General features: G+C 44.1%; 1 protein-coding gene across 1 annotated transcript in view; it reads left to right on the top strand.

The window, feature by feature from the left end:
- Positions 1–18,175, top strand: part of LOC147904342 (uncharacterized) — a 178,713-nt gene that overhangs the window by 151,824 nt on the left and 8,714 nt on the right. Inside the window, exon 12 of the mRNA XM_087391234.1 lies at positions 7,131–7,331. Within this exon, the coding sequence (XP_087247360.1) occupies positions 7,131–7,331 (201 nt within the window). The remainder of the gene's footprint in view (positions 1–7,130; positions 7,332–18,175) is intronic.

Raw genomic sequence — 18,175 nt, 5'->3', positions numbered from 1 at the left:
GGGTCTATGCAGAAAAGTCACGAATTGTCCTCGCTCAGGCGGTATCTTGTGTGCTATCACGTGTACTCGTATGAGCTGATGTCTATATCTTTTGCCATCGAGGAGGAAAATGGCCATGCATGGCTGATCAAGATGTGCCAAGAACTCCGTGAGTGGGCCAAAACCACATATCTCATAGTATACAAGGCATCTGAATGCAAAGTGCTCCTCTCCTACATATCACATAAAGTGCAGATCTGTCTCTCACATGGGATGCCCTCTACCTATCTTGTCTCAACTAGTAGCCTATGAGAAGACACCAAAAGCTATCCAATCAAGATCCTCAGTGCATGTAGAAAATGAATCCCCGTGTAGCGTGAAGGTTCAGTAAACCCCTTTTTTGAGATTCGCAAGCAGTGATCTCCGTTAGGAAATGGAGTCAATTTGAGTGACTTTTAGTGTGTTTTCTAGAGTAGTACTATACTATTTTATATCCTAGAGTGCCACGTGTCACTATGGGACTTATCCCATATACATTTGACACTAAGAGTGTGTGTGCCTATCCTATAAAGGCATTGTGCTTTCTCATGTCAAATCAATCAAGCCTCAAGCCTTTCTTGATCATGTAAGTACTTTGCTTGGTTGTACATTTCTTTCCAGCATTCTTTCATTTCCATTATGTTTGCCTAGTCTTGCTTTTCTACTTTCCTTTCCTTTCCATTCCATGTCTTGCATCTTCATATGGTATCAGAGCTAGGCTAACTTCCAAGAGGTTGAGGTAAGAGGTTGAGGACATTGAAGCCTCTCTCCCTCATTCCCCTTGGAGGGCTGCCTTCTCTATTCCATGTTTGGGCTCTACTCCTTCTCCACCCGAGCCTCACCAACAATGGCAACTCAACTCATGGCTCGTGGCAGCTGTGTGGCAGCTCAGCTCCAATGGCTCGTCAGCTCCAATGATTCATGGCAGCTCCATGCTCCGCTCATAGGCGCCACTCTCTTGCCTAGTTCCCAGCTCACAGCAAGCAGCAAACAAGCCCACCATTCAACTCGCAGCAAGCAGCAAAACAGTCCGCTATTCTGCCCGTTTTTCTGCTCAAGAGCCCACTATTCTGTTCGCTTCTCTACCCACTTCTCTGCTCAAGAACCAGCTATTCTTCCCGCTCTTCTGCTCGTTATTCTGCCTGCTTCTCTGCCCTCTTATCTTCCAGCCATTCTCTGCCATCTTTTCTGCCCTCTTTTCTGCCCACTCAGTTTACCACTGCTCGCAGCAAGCAGCCCGCTCCTAAGCGCCACATCTTTACCTCTACGCCAGGTGCCTGTCAAAGGGACAGCTCTCTCTGCTCACATTCCCAGATCATCCACAATGGGCTCACTATCGACAAGTTCCTTGCTCGTGGAAAAATTTACAGGAGAAGGCAAATGAAGGTCCAACTCCTTCTCATGAAGGAGAATGTTTGGGATTCCATTGAAGATGATGAAGATCTTGCTACAATGGAACCTCCAATGCGCAAGATTTGGAAGCAACACAACTCTAGAGCCATCGCAAATTGGGCTTTACCTAGATGATTCTTTGATTCATCACATCGACTTCAAGTCAACGGCCAAGGAGATTTGGGCACGCCTTGAGAATATAAATTTTGGTAACAAAATCACAAACTCCAAGGTTTTTTCGAAAATGCAATTTTATAAGTTGAAAATGGAAGAGTGTGATACCTTGAGTGCACATATAGCAAAACTTCAGTCTTTAGTTCAACAACTCTCCAACTTGAGGTGTTGCTTGTTGCCCGGATGACAAGGACAAAATGGATGTCCTCATGACAAGTATGGAAGGGATTTCTCGCTTTGAGAATGCCCTTGAAGTACTTGATTTCTCGCTTTGAAAATGCCCTTGAAGTACTCGCATTGCATCGACTACCTTCGAAGATACGGTGTCTCTTCTTCTTGAAAAGGATCGCCGCAACAAAGAATCTCCATTCTACTCATTGGATGCTACACAGGCTCTTGCCTCCACCAGCAAATGGAGACCTAGGCCATCGACTCCACTAGCAAGAGGAAAGACATTCAAGCCGTTCAAGTGCACTTATTGCAACAAGCTCGGTCATACTGAGGACAGGTGCTACCAGAAGCTTGCTCAACAACAATCGAAGGATCATGCCAGTTGGGTGGCATCCACCACTAGTGATGATGCAGACAAAGATGACCATCCGACACAGGATCATGTTCTTACTGTCTGTCTCCAACATCTAGAGAATGATGGAGATCATGATTTTGCTTTCTAAGCATGATATACTTGGGTACTCTGCCGTGGGGGTGTTTCCCAAAAATGAATGCAATAAATCATGTGTGTGTAGTCAATAAAGGTACTCTGCCTCGGACAATCCTCCTAAAATGATGTATTTCTTTTCTAATTTTTGTGTGTGGCTCCATGTTCCTCATTAGTCTTTGGAGCCAGGAGGGGATGTACTGTGGGAGCCATGTGTTTTTGGCTTTGATAGGTCTATTTGTTGGTGCATTGGTCTCCTAGACCTCTAAGTTGATCATGCATCCATGCATGATGAGCCTCTGAGCCATGCTAGATGAGATTTCTATGTTATGCTCACTAGCCTCTGAGCCATTCTCACTTGCCTCTGAGATTGTGTGGGAGCCATGTCTAGTTCTAGACCGGCATGCACAGTTTTGATGACCGTCATTGTCATGTTCTGTTCTTGGTTCCATTCCAGTAGTCCCTCACCTTTCCTCCATGGGGGGGTGTTAGGAAATGGAGTCAATATGAGTGACTTTTAGTGTGTTTTCTAGAGTAGTACTACACTACTTTATATCCTAGAGTGCCACGTGTCACTATGGGACTTATCCCATATACATTTGACACTTAGAGTGTGTGTGCCTATCCTATAAAGGCATTGTACTTTCTCATGTCAAATCAATCAAGCCTCAAGTCTTTCTTGATCATGTAAGCACTTTGCTTGGTTGTACATATCTTTCTAGCATTCTTTCATTTCCATTATGTTTGACTAGTCTTGTTTTTCTACTTTCCTTTCCATTGCATGTCTTGCATCTTCAATCTCTGTAGGAGCTAAGTTTTACCAAAAGCGGAGCTAGCCAAGTCATGTACATGTGGAGCTACCCTCTCTAATGACCTAGTTCACCTCGTCGTAGGTAAGCGAACTGGATGGAACTCAAGGCTATATTAAAATGATGGAGTTTGTCCATCTATAGACCCAAGGTTGCAAACTATATGCCTATTTGATCATACCAACTCCTTTGATCCCCCTGTGCCTCCAAGGTTATACATAAGGTCAAGGTCAATCATGGCAATCTGCACCATCCAGATGTTGTGGTACCAAAGTCTCTAACTCTATAGAGATAAGTGACCTCCTAGAAGACTACATCGAGCTATAGAGGGGTAGCTCCAAACTTCACTAGTAGGATCTGATGTGGGATCGATGGCTTGCTACAGAACATCCATGAAAGACGCAGTAGTTGCAGTCTCTCTATGTGAGACCAGCCTGTTTGCAATAGGTCTGTCTCCCAAAAGAGACTGTTGTACATCCCAGCTGGACAGGCACGTGAATCAAAGAGAAGAGACTTGATTCTGGGGTCCCGGAAATGTGAGTGAAAGCACTAGCGCTTTGTCTAAGGGGGTTTTTAATCTCTTCTGGAGGTATTACAATTTACTAGAGGCCAAAGGCCACTGGTGTGAGGTGCAAGAAATCCGTTAAACTTGCCACTATGGGCGTTGATGCAGGAACCGTGCGATGGATCACACGGTGATGGTGCAACTATGGAATGGTTACTATGTAGACTGTAGTGTAGATGATGGTGCAAGTATGGGATGGAAGATCAAATGAAAGACAAAGACAGATTAATGCTTATGCTTGTAAGAAGCTGCACGTGCTAGAGTGAAATAGAACAAGAATTGGGCTCGCCACAGTGTTATGCAGCTGACCAAAGTAAACAGATCCACCTCTCGGATGGTACAAAGACCACTCACCAAGAATCCCCGATATAATAGGTGCTCTTGTAGCTCAAGCCTCTCTTCTCTCGTATTCTTTTCTTTGTCTTTGTACGAATGATCCTCTCCTACCCTTTCTCCCCGACCTTCATTTATTCTCCTTTCCTTATCGCGATCAGCGGGTAGTCTTTCTATTTGAAGCCATGATTCTCCTCCTCCTCCATTGCCAGATGTCCCTACTCTATCTCTGAGACACTATTTTATTGCCTTTCTACTTGACACCTCTCGACTATGCCATTCAGTTAGGAGACTTTACCAGCTTTTGGTTCATTATCTTAAGGTGATACTTTGGTCTCTGCACCTATACCAACTTCTTGGCAGTGTCATAACTCCTTCATGTGCAGGATAGCATCCATACAGGTGTGTGCTAGTGGAGGGGTGTCCCTTGTGCACACTCTTTGGAAATCCAAGGTACCACGGTCTTGGTCCTCTTCGGCATCAATTAATTGGGGCCACTGATCGGTTGGCCCAATGCTCCTTTGTGGAATCTTCCATCATGGTGGGCTGGAGACCCCTATTTTTTGTGCTGTCCCTGTGCTTTACCAAAATTTGTGGCCAAAGTTTCGGGACCGAGACAATGCTAGTCATTGGTCTGTACCACACGAACTCCAGTCATCAGCTTAGGCTAAGTTTGATCAATGGCTTGGACTGAGTCTTGCCATCGGACTGGACAAGTCTGGTCATTGGCTTGGACCAAGCCTGGTCACAATGGGTCCCCGCCACCGCTATCAATTCACTGTATCAGTGACTAGGGTGTAAGGATGTGTGTGGAATTCTCTGTGTGAAAAAGGTAAAGTAATATTTGAAAACAAACTTAAATTTTTTTTTAAATATTCATGGAGATAATCGCTGTGGCGTGACTAAGCAGAATATGTAAATAGATAGAGAAGTGCCAAATCAGGCCAAATAACACAATTCATCCGAAGCAATATATCCAAAACCAAAAAGCTTGGTGGATGCAATTGCAATTATCAAAACCTGAAAATCAGCCACACAAGAAATGGATGAATCATCTGGTGGCGAACCAACAGAGGAAAGAGCTGCGGTTATGGTAGAGGACACACGTGAGAGTGCTCCACCTAGGCTTCAATCGCCAGTGTCTCAAGGATGCGCTAAAGCTCCTTGTACTTTTCTTTACATTCTGCACATCCTCGCCCATAATGTCTGCTATCTTCTTGTATCTGTTATTGGTGGCCACTAGCGTAGTCAAAGCTGATGTCTAGGTATCCACAGTAACCAGAAAAGTGGTGCACTTTGCACGAAGATTTGGTCATGTCTGCAAAGTGTGCCTCATGTTGCTGTAGAATTCGCCTCCCTACCTGCAATTTCTCTGCATCATACCAGCCTGCAAGGAAGCCACAGTGACTGAGGTACTTGCTAATGCCTCTAAGGCAAAAGTGAGTACCAGTTGGAGCTGATCCTTTTCATACTGTGCAACTGGTCGTTAGTTCTTAAAATGATTTTTGTGATATTGCCCATGATTCTTTGTCGCTCTGAAGAGCTCTCAATTCAATTTCTTAAGTCTTGTTTACCTGTTGGAGCCCCCATATGTGTTTATCATGCTGCTCCTTTTCTTGTTGCAGCTCAAAACTTTATTTTTCCCAAGTTGCCCACTCAGTTTCAAATTTTATCGTTTGAGCCTCCAATTCTTGTTCTTTCCCCTGTGCCTCTCTCTCCAATTCCAGTTCCAGTTTAAGATGTGTCCTATGGAAGAGTACAAAGTGCTGCCCAATTGGCTAAGACTCTCATCCAAGACATGACCGACCATGTGAAGGGAGTGCTTTGCCCAAATATACCTTTCTCCAAATGAGAGGTGATGGGCATTTTGTATCACCTCTCCTCAATCACCTAAACCTACTTTGGGGCAGTCTTTGTGAGGCCAGTCTTCACGATGATCCACGCAGCCAGGGCATGACTTGCACAAGGGCAAGGAGCTCTAGCTTAACTAGAGTGGCAGTGCTTTCAGGTACGCTTTCGAGACCCCCGACGAAGGGATGCCTATTTGACACATTGGTAAGGCCGACAACCATGTACGCAGCACCAATCTGGCGGGTGACCTGTCAGCGAACGATTGAGTGGCAACGTTTTGAGAGGCTGCAGGTGACTATGGGATCCAAAATGATTTAGAGTAAGCCTTCAGTCCCCCACTAGATCATAGAGGCAAAGTTTGCCATGACACCACTCGAGATTGATGCCATATTCCAGATGGTCACCTATCTTCATAGGGCCCACACCTTACCTAGAGGGAGACTAGCGAGGGTGGCACTAGAGTAATCTATACGACTAGCTAAAAGCGAGGTTCGGGCAGGATATTCAGATGGACCATCTTCCCCCCTTTTAGTACAGCCTAGATGCCCCTAATATCTTGGTCCCATAGGATGAGATCAATCGTATTATACGGTTGGACCTACTCCAACACGGATTGGGGAGGGACCAGGAGTTCCCCACCGAGACCTGGTTCGACTGCAACCAATTGCTGAGGGAGTCGGAGGATGGCGTGATTATTAGACCCCAGGATTTGGAGGATAGACGAGTTAACATATCGAAAAACTTTACATTTTTAAAGTTGTCACTTAGAGTGCTTACAATTTGATACATTATTGTCATATCTTGCTATTCAATTTTGATTGTCATTCTTTCCTTTTTTTCTCTCATCATGCTCTCCATAGAATTCTCTTTACCTCTTATATGACTCTTGTTGAGAGTGGAAGCTTTATGGTCACCTTCAACGTCCATGTCTTCCAAGTACTCATGTTCATAGTCTATGTGCTATATTCTAGTGTCGAAAGGCTTGATTCAAACTTCGTCATCTAGTGTCAAGAGGCCATATTTGTGTTCCATATTCTGGCATCAAAAGGCTATATTTATATGCTATATTTTTAATCATAGTTTGTGTCAAAAGTTTTGATTCATACTTACATGCTTTGGGATAAAGAAAAAGTACGAATATTCAATGACTTCGACATTGATAAAGGAAAACATGCTTTTTCTCATTGAACCATATGAAACATTGCATATAGTATTTCTAGTCTTTTAAGAGTTTGTGTCCTTATAAGGAAACTAAGAAATATAGTATTTTGTTTAGTTAGGGTCTTTTACAAGACGATGATTGAAGCTATTTGTAAAAATCTGTTGGCAGCTTACTCTCAAAACATGTGCACCAATGCAAAAGCTATATAGTGCCTCACACACTTCAAGCTTAACTTACGGTGTTTTACTTGTGGCATTAATTCTTTCCATCATTCCTGAGACATTCTTTATGACTTATCCAAGTACTGGTATTTGTGGGCCTATAAAAGCAAATTTATCTATGTATCAAGTCTTATCACAATATCTTCAGGTATTTTTTTCCTCATTAAATCTAAGCAGTGTTTTCCATGTGAAAAGGATTCAAGGTGTTTTACAATTGATAATTCACAACCTTGTATGAAAAGTAATAAATAATACAATTTAATATTGTTTTACATTATCCAAACCTCTAAAAGTCAAGGAAAGGATTTAAATTTTAGGCCTTAAAGACATTCACTTTTAATTTATTTTCAAAGCAATAAACAAACAAATTTATTTATTTATTTTTCATTCAAGACAATAGGCTTGCTTGATAATAGTTTTAATGATGGAATAGCCCCTCATATTGCAAAACATCACGAGGTGGGTTGGAATTGAATCCTACTCTATTCAAGAAGAGAAAATGGATATACTAGTAGCTATTGCATTTTCAATAGTGAACTCTTCATGTGGGATCTCCTCCTTTGTGAATAAGTATGATGTTGCTCATGGTCCAAGGACTAAAGAAGCCAATACAAAAGGCTTTAATGAATAGCTTGAGCAACCACCCCCAACCATGGGTTGGGAATTCTGCTTGAAGCCCTTTTGATCGTTGGCCTTTTCATTTTAATTCGTAATGGCCTCTTTTAGGCGGGCCAGTTGAAGAGTGTGGAACTGGTGTCTTGAGATTGTGCCTGAGATGGTCAAGAACGTCCTATAGTATGTTTGCATAGGATTTCTAAGGACTAAGGTCCTAGAAGGGATGTGGTGATCTCCTCTCCAAGTGCTTTAACCGAAATTATTTGGAGTTATTATATATTAAGATATTCAAGAGCTCATGTTCATGACAGATAAGAAACTATTGTTTCTTGTGTTGTACTAAGTGTTTGGCCTCGATGTGCTACTATTGCCTAAGCGCTTTATGCTAAGCATGATACCAAGTATTATGGGCTATCGACCCTTTGGGTGGCTTTCTTTTGTTTAATAGTGTAGGGAACGAGTGCTAGGCTACTACGTGAAGAGAAATTTGTGTAGATGCGAAACGAAGAGAGAGAGAGAGAGAGAGAGTGCAGGTATAGGACGAAGTCGATGTAGAAGTCACGTCAAAATAGATAGATAAGGTTGCAAAACACAAGTACAAAGTACTTGTATCTAGGCCTAGGACTAAGTGTCCTAGGTGTCACATAGGACTAAGTGTCCTATGTGGCATAGAAGGCACTAACACTATAAGTGCCTACACTTATGCCTATAAGGCACATACCATGGCCTATAGGGCATCACTAGAACCACCAAAAGATGGCCTACAAACCCCCCTCCATGGGATGGGCTGAAGTACTCTGGAAACGTCTCAGAATACCTGGTAGTTTCTGGTAGGGTGGCACATGTTCATCCAAAAGGATATAGCCACCTATGAATGTACAAGGAATGTCAAATCATGTAACAAAGGGAACCAAGTGTAAAGCCTGTCGGAAGACTTCGAACTTGGGACGAGGAAGTGCCTTTGTAAACATATCTGCGATGTTGTCCTCTGTGGGAAGATAGGACAACTCTATGTCTCCTACTGACAGCCACTCCCGAACATAATGATAGTGAACTTCAATATGCTTGGTACGCGCATGAAACACTGGGTTACGCGCAATAAAAAAAGCACTCTGGCTGTCAGTGTAGACAATAGTGGAGGATGTCTGGCAAATACCAAGATCTGTAAGTAACTGTCAAAGCCAAACACACTCTACTGTAGCAGTGAATGCTGCCCTGTACTCAGCCTCACAACTAGACGTGGCAACTGTCGGTTGCTTCTTGCTGAGCCAAGAAATACATGAATTGCCAAACAAAAAAAATTGCCAGTATGTGACACTCTAGAGTCGGAACATCGTGCCCAGTCACTATCCGTGTAAGCATGCATGGTAAGTGAACCCTGGTCACCATAGAAGAGGGCTAAATCCTGAGTGTCTCTGAGATATCTGAAGACTCTCTTCACTGCCTGCCAATGCTGTGAATTGGGCATGTGCATGAATCTGCTGAGCTGAGATACTGCATACTGCAAGTCAGGTCTGGTGTGACATAAATAAATAAGGCATCCAACAGCCTGCTGATAAAGAGTGATATCACATGGTGGGCTCCCATCACGAGCTGAGAATTTGAGGCCAGGGTCCACTGGAGTAGAGATTGGCTTGCAATCCTCAAACTGAAAACGATCAAGGAGCTGTCCAATATACTTGGACTGAGACATCATGATACCCCCCTCAACATGAGCAAACTGAATGCCCAAATAATAATGGATCTGTCCCATGTCTGACATGTCAAAAATCTGCTGCAAATCAGCCTTGAAAGCTGCAATTTGCTGAGTATCTGGGCCCATGATAAGCATATCATCCACATATAAAATCAGCACTAAAAAATCAGATCCACTCCCACGGAAATAAAGAGTGGGTTCTGTGGGACTATTCTGAAAACCAAGGGATAGTAAGTGTGCATGAATTTTGACATACCATGCCCTGGGTGCCTGCTTCAAACCATAAAGGAATTTTCTAAGCCGGCATACCTTATTTTCAGAATTAACAACCTCAAAGCCAGGAGGTTGTGTGACATAGACTTCTTCCGGCAGATCCCCATGAAGAAAGGCAGTCTTGATGTCAAGTTGGTGCACTTGCCAATGATGATGGGCTGCAATGGCAATGACACATCGAATGGTAGTAATCCTGGATGTGGGAGCAAATGTCTCCTCAAAGTCAATGCCTTGTTGTTGGGCATACCCTTTTGCAACAAGACGGGCTTTGTATCGATCTATGCTGCCATCAGATTTCCTTTTTAATTTGTAGACCCACCGCGTTCCAATGGCATGCTTGCCAGGTGGGAGATCTACTAATTCCCAAGTGTCATTTTTTGCAATAGATTGTAACTCAGCTTTCATTGCATCCATCCACTCTTTTTAGTCAAAAGCATCTTTATGGCACAAAGGCTCTTCATTGCATGCTGTAGCAAGGAGTGCAAACTCAAGAAAGTGACCATGCTGTCTATTCCCTGATCTTGTCCGGGCAGCAAAAGGCTGATCTTGTTTGCTGTCCCTCAATGTATCCAGAAGCCATCTGGGAACTTGCCTTTGCTGTCTATTAACAGCTCTTTCTTCAATGACTGCATCATTAGTAATGGGATCATTTTGTGCCGGAAGAGAAACCTGCAAATCAGCATGAGGTTGAGGCTGATTATTGCTTTGTGGAGGGCCTGCAGGAGGCGCATGTTGCTTCTCAAAATCCTCTTCTGATGATGGTAGAGGTAACCAAGATTCAAAGGCAAATATCTGGCTTTGCTTTGCAGCCCACAAGAGGAGAAGCTGAATGTTCAGCAAAGATCACATCTCTACTGACAATAATCTTCCCAGTATTTGGTTGATATAACCGATACCCTCTGCTCTCCTGGCTGTAATCAATGAATATGCATTTGATTGCCTTGTCATCAAGCTTATGTCTCAGCTGAGATGGTACATGAACATATGCAAGAGACCCAAAAACTTTCATGTGTGAAAGTGAAGGCTTCCTGCCTTTCCATGCTTCATATCTTTAATGCCCGTGTAGGTGATCTATTCAGCACATAGTTGGCACACATTACTGCATCAAGCCAAAATTTATTGGGCAAAGACTTGGCCTTAAGCATGCATCTGGTCATCTCCATTGTGGACCCCTTTTTCCTTTCAGAAACAGGATTCTGCTGAGGAGTGTAAGGAGTAGTGCATGAGTGAATAATGCCCCGTGAGGATAGGAATGCATCAAACTCCTTTGACATATACTCACCCCCCCTATCTGTGTTGAGGGTGACAAGCTTGCATCCTGATTCATTCTCAACCATATTCAGCCATCTCTGAAAGCATAAGAAAACTTCAGATTTGGCCTTTAAAGGATATACCCAGCAATACCTTGTGAAATCATCAATGAGAGTCATGAAATACTTGTATCCTCCAATGGCATTTGTCCTCATTGGGCCACAGACATCACTGTGTACTAGCTGCAGTTTCCTTTGTGAGAGTTTTGGACAATTCTTTTGAAAAGGAAATCGATGCATCTTACCCAAAAGACAACCCTCACACACATGTTTAGAAACTGTGTGAGTCTGAGGTACATCATTTGCCATCTGCTGTGAATGTAGCGTTGCAAGAGCTTTATAATTGAGATGGCCCATTCTCTCATGCCAAAGATGAGTTTCAGCAAGTTGTGAATCTGAAATAGCCAATGCTTCAATAGAAAGTGTAGCTGAATGATGATCAAGGTGATAAAGCCCTTTTTGCAAAGTGCTAGTGAGAACTATGGCATTGTCATCACGAAGATCATATACTAGGCTCTGATACCACTGTAGATGCAAAACGAAGAGAGAGAGAGAGAGAGAGTGCAGGTACAGGACGAAGTTGATGTAGAAGTCACGTCAAAATAGATAGATAAGGTTGCAAAACACAAGTACAAAGTACTTGTATCTAGGCCTAGGACTAAGTGTCCTAGGTGTCACATAGGACTAAGTGTCCTATGTGGCATAGAAGGCACTAACACTATAAGTGCCTACACTTATGCCTACAAGGCACATACCATGGCCTATAGGGCATCACTAGAACCACCAAAAGATGGCCTTTTTGGTGATGAGGAATCAATATTTGGCTCATCATCTACTTGCTCTAGGAGAGTGTTGCTATATAGATGTGGTCTAAGGAGTGATCAAAGTCATACTAGTGGTATATGGAGGAGTCCTATGTGTGTCTTATATGGCTTTGGGGAGTGTCATATCAAAGGATAGGTGGGACTGGGAATGGTTAAGCTCCTAGTATAAGAAGGTGCACTACTAGTCAGAAATCTAAGATGTAAAGGTAGGAGGTCCAATGTGTGATGGCATGGAGAGAACAACACAATACCTAGCCAAAGTCATTGAACTAGCACACGATCATCGAGAACGACACAATACCTAGCTGAAGTTACTGAACTTAAGACAAAAGAAAACAAATGGAGATCATACACATCAATTATAGACTGGGAGTTTGTTGATTTAGCTTTGAAATCTTTGATCAATGTAATTCCATCTCTATAGACATCCCATTCACCCTCTTTTATGGGGCTACCTTTACCTTTGCAAGTTTTGAGGCTTTGTTCTTTAACAAAGCTCTGTTAGTTCCTTTGAAATCCACACGTGTAAACACTAGATTCCGAAATCCTTCTATGATCTTTCTTTAGTGGTATTTTCCTTTCAGATGAAAGTGTTAGTCACCTTCATCATCACTGAGGTTCTAGATAGAGGAGACCAACGTGTCAGACCAAGCCAAACACTGTACGTCAATGCACACATTTGCATGGGTAATCCCAGCTGTGCCATTTCTGATTAGATATGGAATTTAAGTCCTTAGCTAATGTTTTGGATGGACAATTGATCCAAATTATTGGATCGATGTGTATGATTCCCATGCTACCCATCTATAGGAGCAAGATGTGGACAAAGAAGTGGATTCTTTGACTCCCAAGAAGCTTGTGAGAAATCGCTTTTAGACTTTCTCAAAATTATTTCACTCAACGGTGGAGAGAATGCCTCCCCGAACCGCGACTCAAAATAAAAATCATTGGTGTGATTGAAGCATAAAGAGGTGTTTCTTGAGCACCAAATGTCAACTTGCTTGCATTTGTCCTTGAAAGTGTTACTAGCTTCTTTGACCTACCTTTAGGTGCAAGTCAGCACAGGTGGGGACTCATTTATGATCATTTGGCACCTCGATACCCATGTATTTAAAGACTCAATGCATCAAGGTGCTGCCTCCTGTAAATGATACTTGGTGGGGTCTCTCTCTAAGTTTTGATCGACATAGCTTTTGTTTTTCTCGCAGAGCTGGAATTTCACTTTCTCATACACTTCATGAATAGTGTGTATGTTTTTTGGGGAATTCCAATATAATGTATTCTCTACCAGCGGTGTTTTGTGTGTACCGTGTCAAAGGCTTCATGAAAATCTACAAAGTATCAACATGAGAGAGAGAGAGAGAGAAAGAAAGAAAGAAACTATTATTATCGTCCTCTGGGGGCCTGAAATCGACCCATGGGACCCAATGGAATGTTACAAAAAGTCTCCTTCTTTGAAGAAGGGTGGAGTGGACAGCTAGCATGTTGCTACCTATGTAATACATTGGTCACGGTATGCAAGGACCTTGGTAATGTAGTTGCCCAAGGCTGCGAGGTGAGGATGGGAAAGCAAGCTCTCCAAACTGTTGTGATCCAAACATGAGAGAGAGAGAGAGAGAGAGAGAGAGAGAGAGAGAGAGAGAGTCTATTAATGTCTACGGGAGATCAACAGGTCTATGTGACAACAAACGACCATCTAGTACATCTGCTTAGGGAGGGCGCATGGCAGCTCCCAAGGTGTGCAAGAAGCAACCCCAATTATTTAGGCAACCAACATAATAGTCTAAGAAGTCACATAATCGGCCATACATCTGTTGGAGTCTGAGAGTCTTTTGGTTTGGATTTGAACTCTTTGATAATTGCTATTCCTTCACGGTATACTACCTATTTTCCATCTTTCCTAGCAGCCTTAAGGTTGGCTAATTCCGTTGTCTTGTTCTTCAATTGAGCTTGTGTGAGTTCTTGCTATCCATAGCTTGGTCCCTTTCAACTTTGAAGATTGTCGGAGAATCTTGAGTTGTAAGTCTCGTGACATGTCCTCTAGAGTGACAGATATTAGTTGCTTCATCATCATCATCAACCCTCCATTCAATATTGGGCATGCCTTCCTTGATATGTGTTAAAGTGTCAAACAAAAAAGTCTTATCTTTGTACCATCCTTCAAAGAGTCACCCTATTCTAATCTTCAATGCATTCTCACTTCTAGCTTCATGCTCTTTGATTTCTTCTTCGATTTCAATTTTACTTGCCTTTGTATCGACCTCTACAATCACATCCTACTTCATTGTGAACTAGATCTTTGACTGTAGAAACAAGCTATAGTGCAGGTGGGGAGGCATTACATCTATGTAGTGCTTCTTGAATAATTTATTGTTTCCCATTGCTCTCCATGTCATGAACCTTTCTCTCTAGAATTGCAACTTGAAGTCTGAGCTCCCTAATTTCTTTTTTTTTTTTTTGCAAAAAGAGACTTCTATTAAGTATTAAAGAAAAACCGTTAGAGCAAGCTCCATACGGGATACATCATGCAATGCACGAAAAGCTCAAGAGCCAAAAAGAAAGGATTGAGGCTGATAGTGCCATCTCAATCCGGTAAAAACCTCCGAGAAAAAGGGAGAACCTCTCCAAACTTGAAGAAATAAAGTCCTTCTGGAAGAGGCTGCCCGTGAAGGGCCCTGCATGCTAGCTCATATGGCTATCAAAGTGTGAACTGTGTCAGACCAAATACCCGTGAACACCTGTAATGGGTGTATCTGGGTGCCATCCAAGGCCTCAGTACATCTGGCTCTCCAAATGTGCCAAGAGGAAATGCTAGTCAAAATCTCCCAAGAGGTGTCCACTAAAACATGAGAAGCTCTGAAGGGAGTAAGTGGTACATCCTGTAGAGAGCGGGGCTCTATCACCTGCCGGCGGACCGAGAGTGCCCAAGAAGAAGGCTCACCCTCATAAAACACCTGGGGCTCGGTAAGAGATAACCATGCGACTGAGCCCCAAGTCATGAAGAAAGGGGAAGTGTGAAAGATGCTGAGTATCCGAGCAACCCCTTTCCAAACAGCCCTGGCCTGACTGCAGTCCCAAAGGCAATGTCGCACTGACTCCTCTGCAGAATGGCATCGAGGACAAGTGGGATCAGCCCCAAATCGTGATCTCCACAGGTTCACTGCAATCCCTCCATGAATAGAAAGCCAAAAGAAAAGAGTGATCTTTCTATTTCTGAGGGATTTCCAGAGCCTCCTCTAGAAATTTCTACGCAAGTCTGCGGTGATGAAGAAGCTTTCCCAATGGGGGGCTTTGGAGGGAATCCAACCCCTATTGTTCAGCTGAAACCTCCTGGGATTACCAACCGTGAAACGAAAGAAGGGAATCCCCCTCTCTCAGTGCCCATGATCTATCCATTCCCACTCTCCTGGGTCCCACTGCAAGCACCTGATAGGTGCACCTCCATATAACCACAACCTCCAGGATCCCAAGGCCAAGAGCAGAGGGTCGGGGTCTAAGTACCATTGCAAGCCCGCTGCAAGGTCCACAAAACCAGCAATCCTGACAGGCTGAAAGGCAACCTCAAGAAGAATGCCATCCTTGGATGTAGAAAGTAAACCTCCATCCCCAACATCAAAGACCAGTGCGTCTTCCCCGAGACCTCGGAGAGCGATCACCTGTAAAGGAACTGATGTCCTCGAAAAAGCCCCCATCCAAGTGGTGGAAGTAATAGGCAGCTCAACTGTCCATTCCACCGGGATGGCTGCATCTATCTGCTGAATCCTGCGTGCTACCCCTCTGAGGTGACTCACGGACTGCAGTCTCTAATCCACAGGTTGCCTGATAAAAGATTTCCAAGTGCCTATTGTGTAGGTGGGGCCTCTCTCCCATTTAGACCACTGCATGTAATGGGAAGTGCCCAGTGGTCTGGCATGCTCGTCAAGAATACTATCATTCCAAATGATCGGCTGCCTATCAATCTCTTCGACGGTAGAAGGTGGAATCCTTCGAAGAGTGTTCCTGAAGCTCCCCCAAGCTTTCAGGATGGCAGTCATGAGAGGAGAGGCAAGAGATCTGAGAGGGGCTGATGTGAAAATCCATCGAGGGCTGTCCACCCAATCATCTCCCAAGGTTGGTGTGCAAGCCTGAATGCATCCAAAAAAGAAATCCTTCTAAGGTTCCTGCCCAGGCATGAGTCCCTTCACCACCACCTTACAAAGGAAAGCCCTACACTGCAAGTCCGGGACTGCAAGTCCGGGTCAATGACATTAAGGCCCCCTTCACATGTAGGGAGAATAATAGTCTCCCAGGCCACCCTTGCTGCAACATTTGTTGTGCCATCAAGTCCACTCCATAAAAAATTCCTGACTAGTATGATGAGCTGAGTGATGCAATCCCTAGACCGGCACCAGCAAGAACACACGAACCAGGAGGTGGCCAAGAGAACCTGGTTCACTACCACAACTCTAGATGCAAGGTCGAGTGTGGCATAGCTCCAGAAGCTTTTTCCTTATACTTTCTAGTACTGGGGCAAACTGCTGTGCTAGAGAGATGTCCAATCCTACCTGGCATCCCAAATACCTGATAGGAACACCCCTCTGAATCCAAGAAAAACCAATGTCAACTCCCCAGCCTGGAGTGTCCTCATCAGTGATACAAATGCCAAAGGATTTATGCCAGTTAATGTGTGCCCCTGCAGCTGAGCAAAAAATATCCAAGGCTGTTCGGAAAGAATCAAGTGACTGGAAGGAGGTCTGAATAAAAATAGCAGTGTCATCAGCCAACTCATAGTCAAAAAGCTCCTGCACCTGTCTCAAGGGCAGTCTCAGCCCAAGAAGCTCAGCCTGAGATCTAAGGAAGATACTCATAGCTTCTGCCACAAAAAGAAAGAGGAAGGGGGCTAAAGGGCATCCCTGACGAACTGATCTGGAAATCTGAAACGTGTCACCCCTTACCCCTCCAATCAAAACCTGGCTGTGGGCTAATCTGTAAAGGGAGGCCACCCCTCTGATCCAAGCATCTGAAAATCCAAACCGTAGAAGAGTGCCCTCAAGAAAACCCCAATCTACTCTGTCATAGGCTTTCTCAAACTCCAAGAGTAAAACTGCTAGCCTCTGTCCACTGTGCATAGCCCACTCTGTGGCTTCCCAAAAGGAAAAGATATTATCAAAAATGCTCCTGCCATGCACAAAGCCTGTCTGAGTATCATGGATGAGATCAGGAAGAAGGGGCTCTAGTCGGATGCTGATCGCCTTGGCAAGGATTTTGTAAAGAGTGCCCAAAAGAGTGATGGGTCTCCAATGGGATACAAAATTCCTGTTGCCACCTTTCGGGATAAGGTGAATGAGTCCCTCGGTCAGTGAGTCAGGCATCTCGCCCGAGTCTTAAATGCCCTACAGGGCTGAAGTAATATGATCACCTATCATATCCCAAAAGGCTATAAAAAAAGAGGGAGTAAGACCATCGGAACCAGGGCACTTGCCCTTATGAAGGGCAGAAAGAGCAGTCTTGAATTCTGTGTTGGTAAAGCGTGCATCAAGTGAGCATAACATCTCTGGGGTGACCAACACAAGTAAACTCTGCCAAACTTCATCTCTAGCCACCTCTCTGGCCTGTGAATTCGGATCTGCAGAAAGGAGGGAGGTATAAAAATCTGTTGCTAAATGCATGACGGTCTCCGGATGGGACTGCAAAACGCCGTCAGAGTCAATAAGCTGCCTGACACTCTCTCTACTATGTCTGGGGCCAAGTGTAGAGAAGAAATGTTTATTGACTCTCCCTCCCATCTGTATCCAAAAGGACTCCCGTGCATGGAAGGCATACTCAACTCTCTGATCAAGCAAGGTCTGCAAGTGACCCTTGCCGCAGCAAGGCGCTCCTGTATCCAAGCATCTGAAGGTCATTTCTGCTCCTCCCTCTGAAGGGCTGCCAACTGCCGGCGGATACCGATCTCTCCCCTGAGTGCCTCACCACGCCGAGCACTAGCAAATGAGTGATAGAAGTCGCTGATACTGTCAAGTGCTGTGGCCACATGTGAAGGACCAGCCACCCCCCCTGCATATGAGAAACCCAGATCTCCAACATTGCCTCTGTGAGAGTCTCATCCGTGTATAAGGCGTCTGGGATCCTGATACTGTGAGACCGTCCTCTCAGACGAGGCTCTGAAATGGACAAAATTACCGGAAAATGGTCTGAAGTGGAAACACCGGGTGCAATGCAAACTGTCCCCCCTCTATCAAGAGCCCAGTCACCCACATAGAATCTGTCAATCCGAGCATGGATAGGCATCTGCACC

Source organism: Dipteris shenzhenensis, chromosome 2 (assembly GCF_047967505.1).
Source record: "Dipteris shenzhenensis isolate YYH24624 ecotype China chromosome 2, Dip_SZ_1.0, whole genome shotgun sequence".
NCBI classification, from domain to species: domain Eukaryota; kingdom Viridiplantae; phylum Streptophyta; class Polypodiopsida; order Gleicheniales; family Dipteridaceae; genus Dipteris; species Dipteris shenzhenensis.
This window is presented reverse-complemented; position numbering and strand designations above follow the sequence as displayed.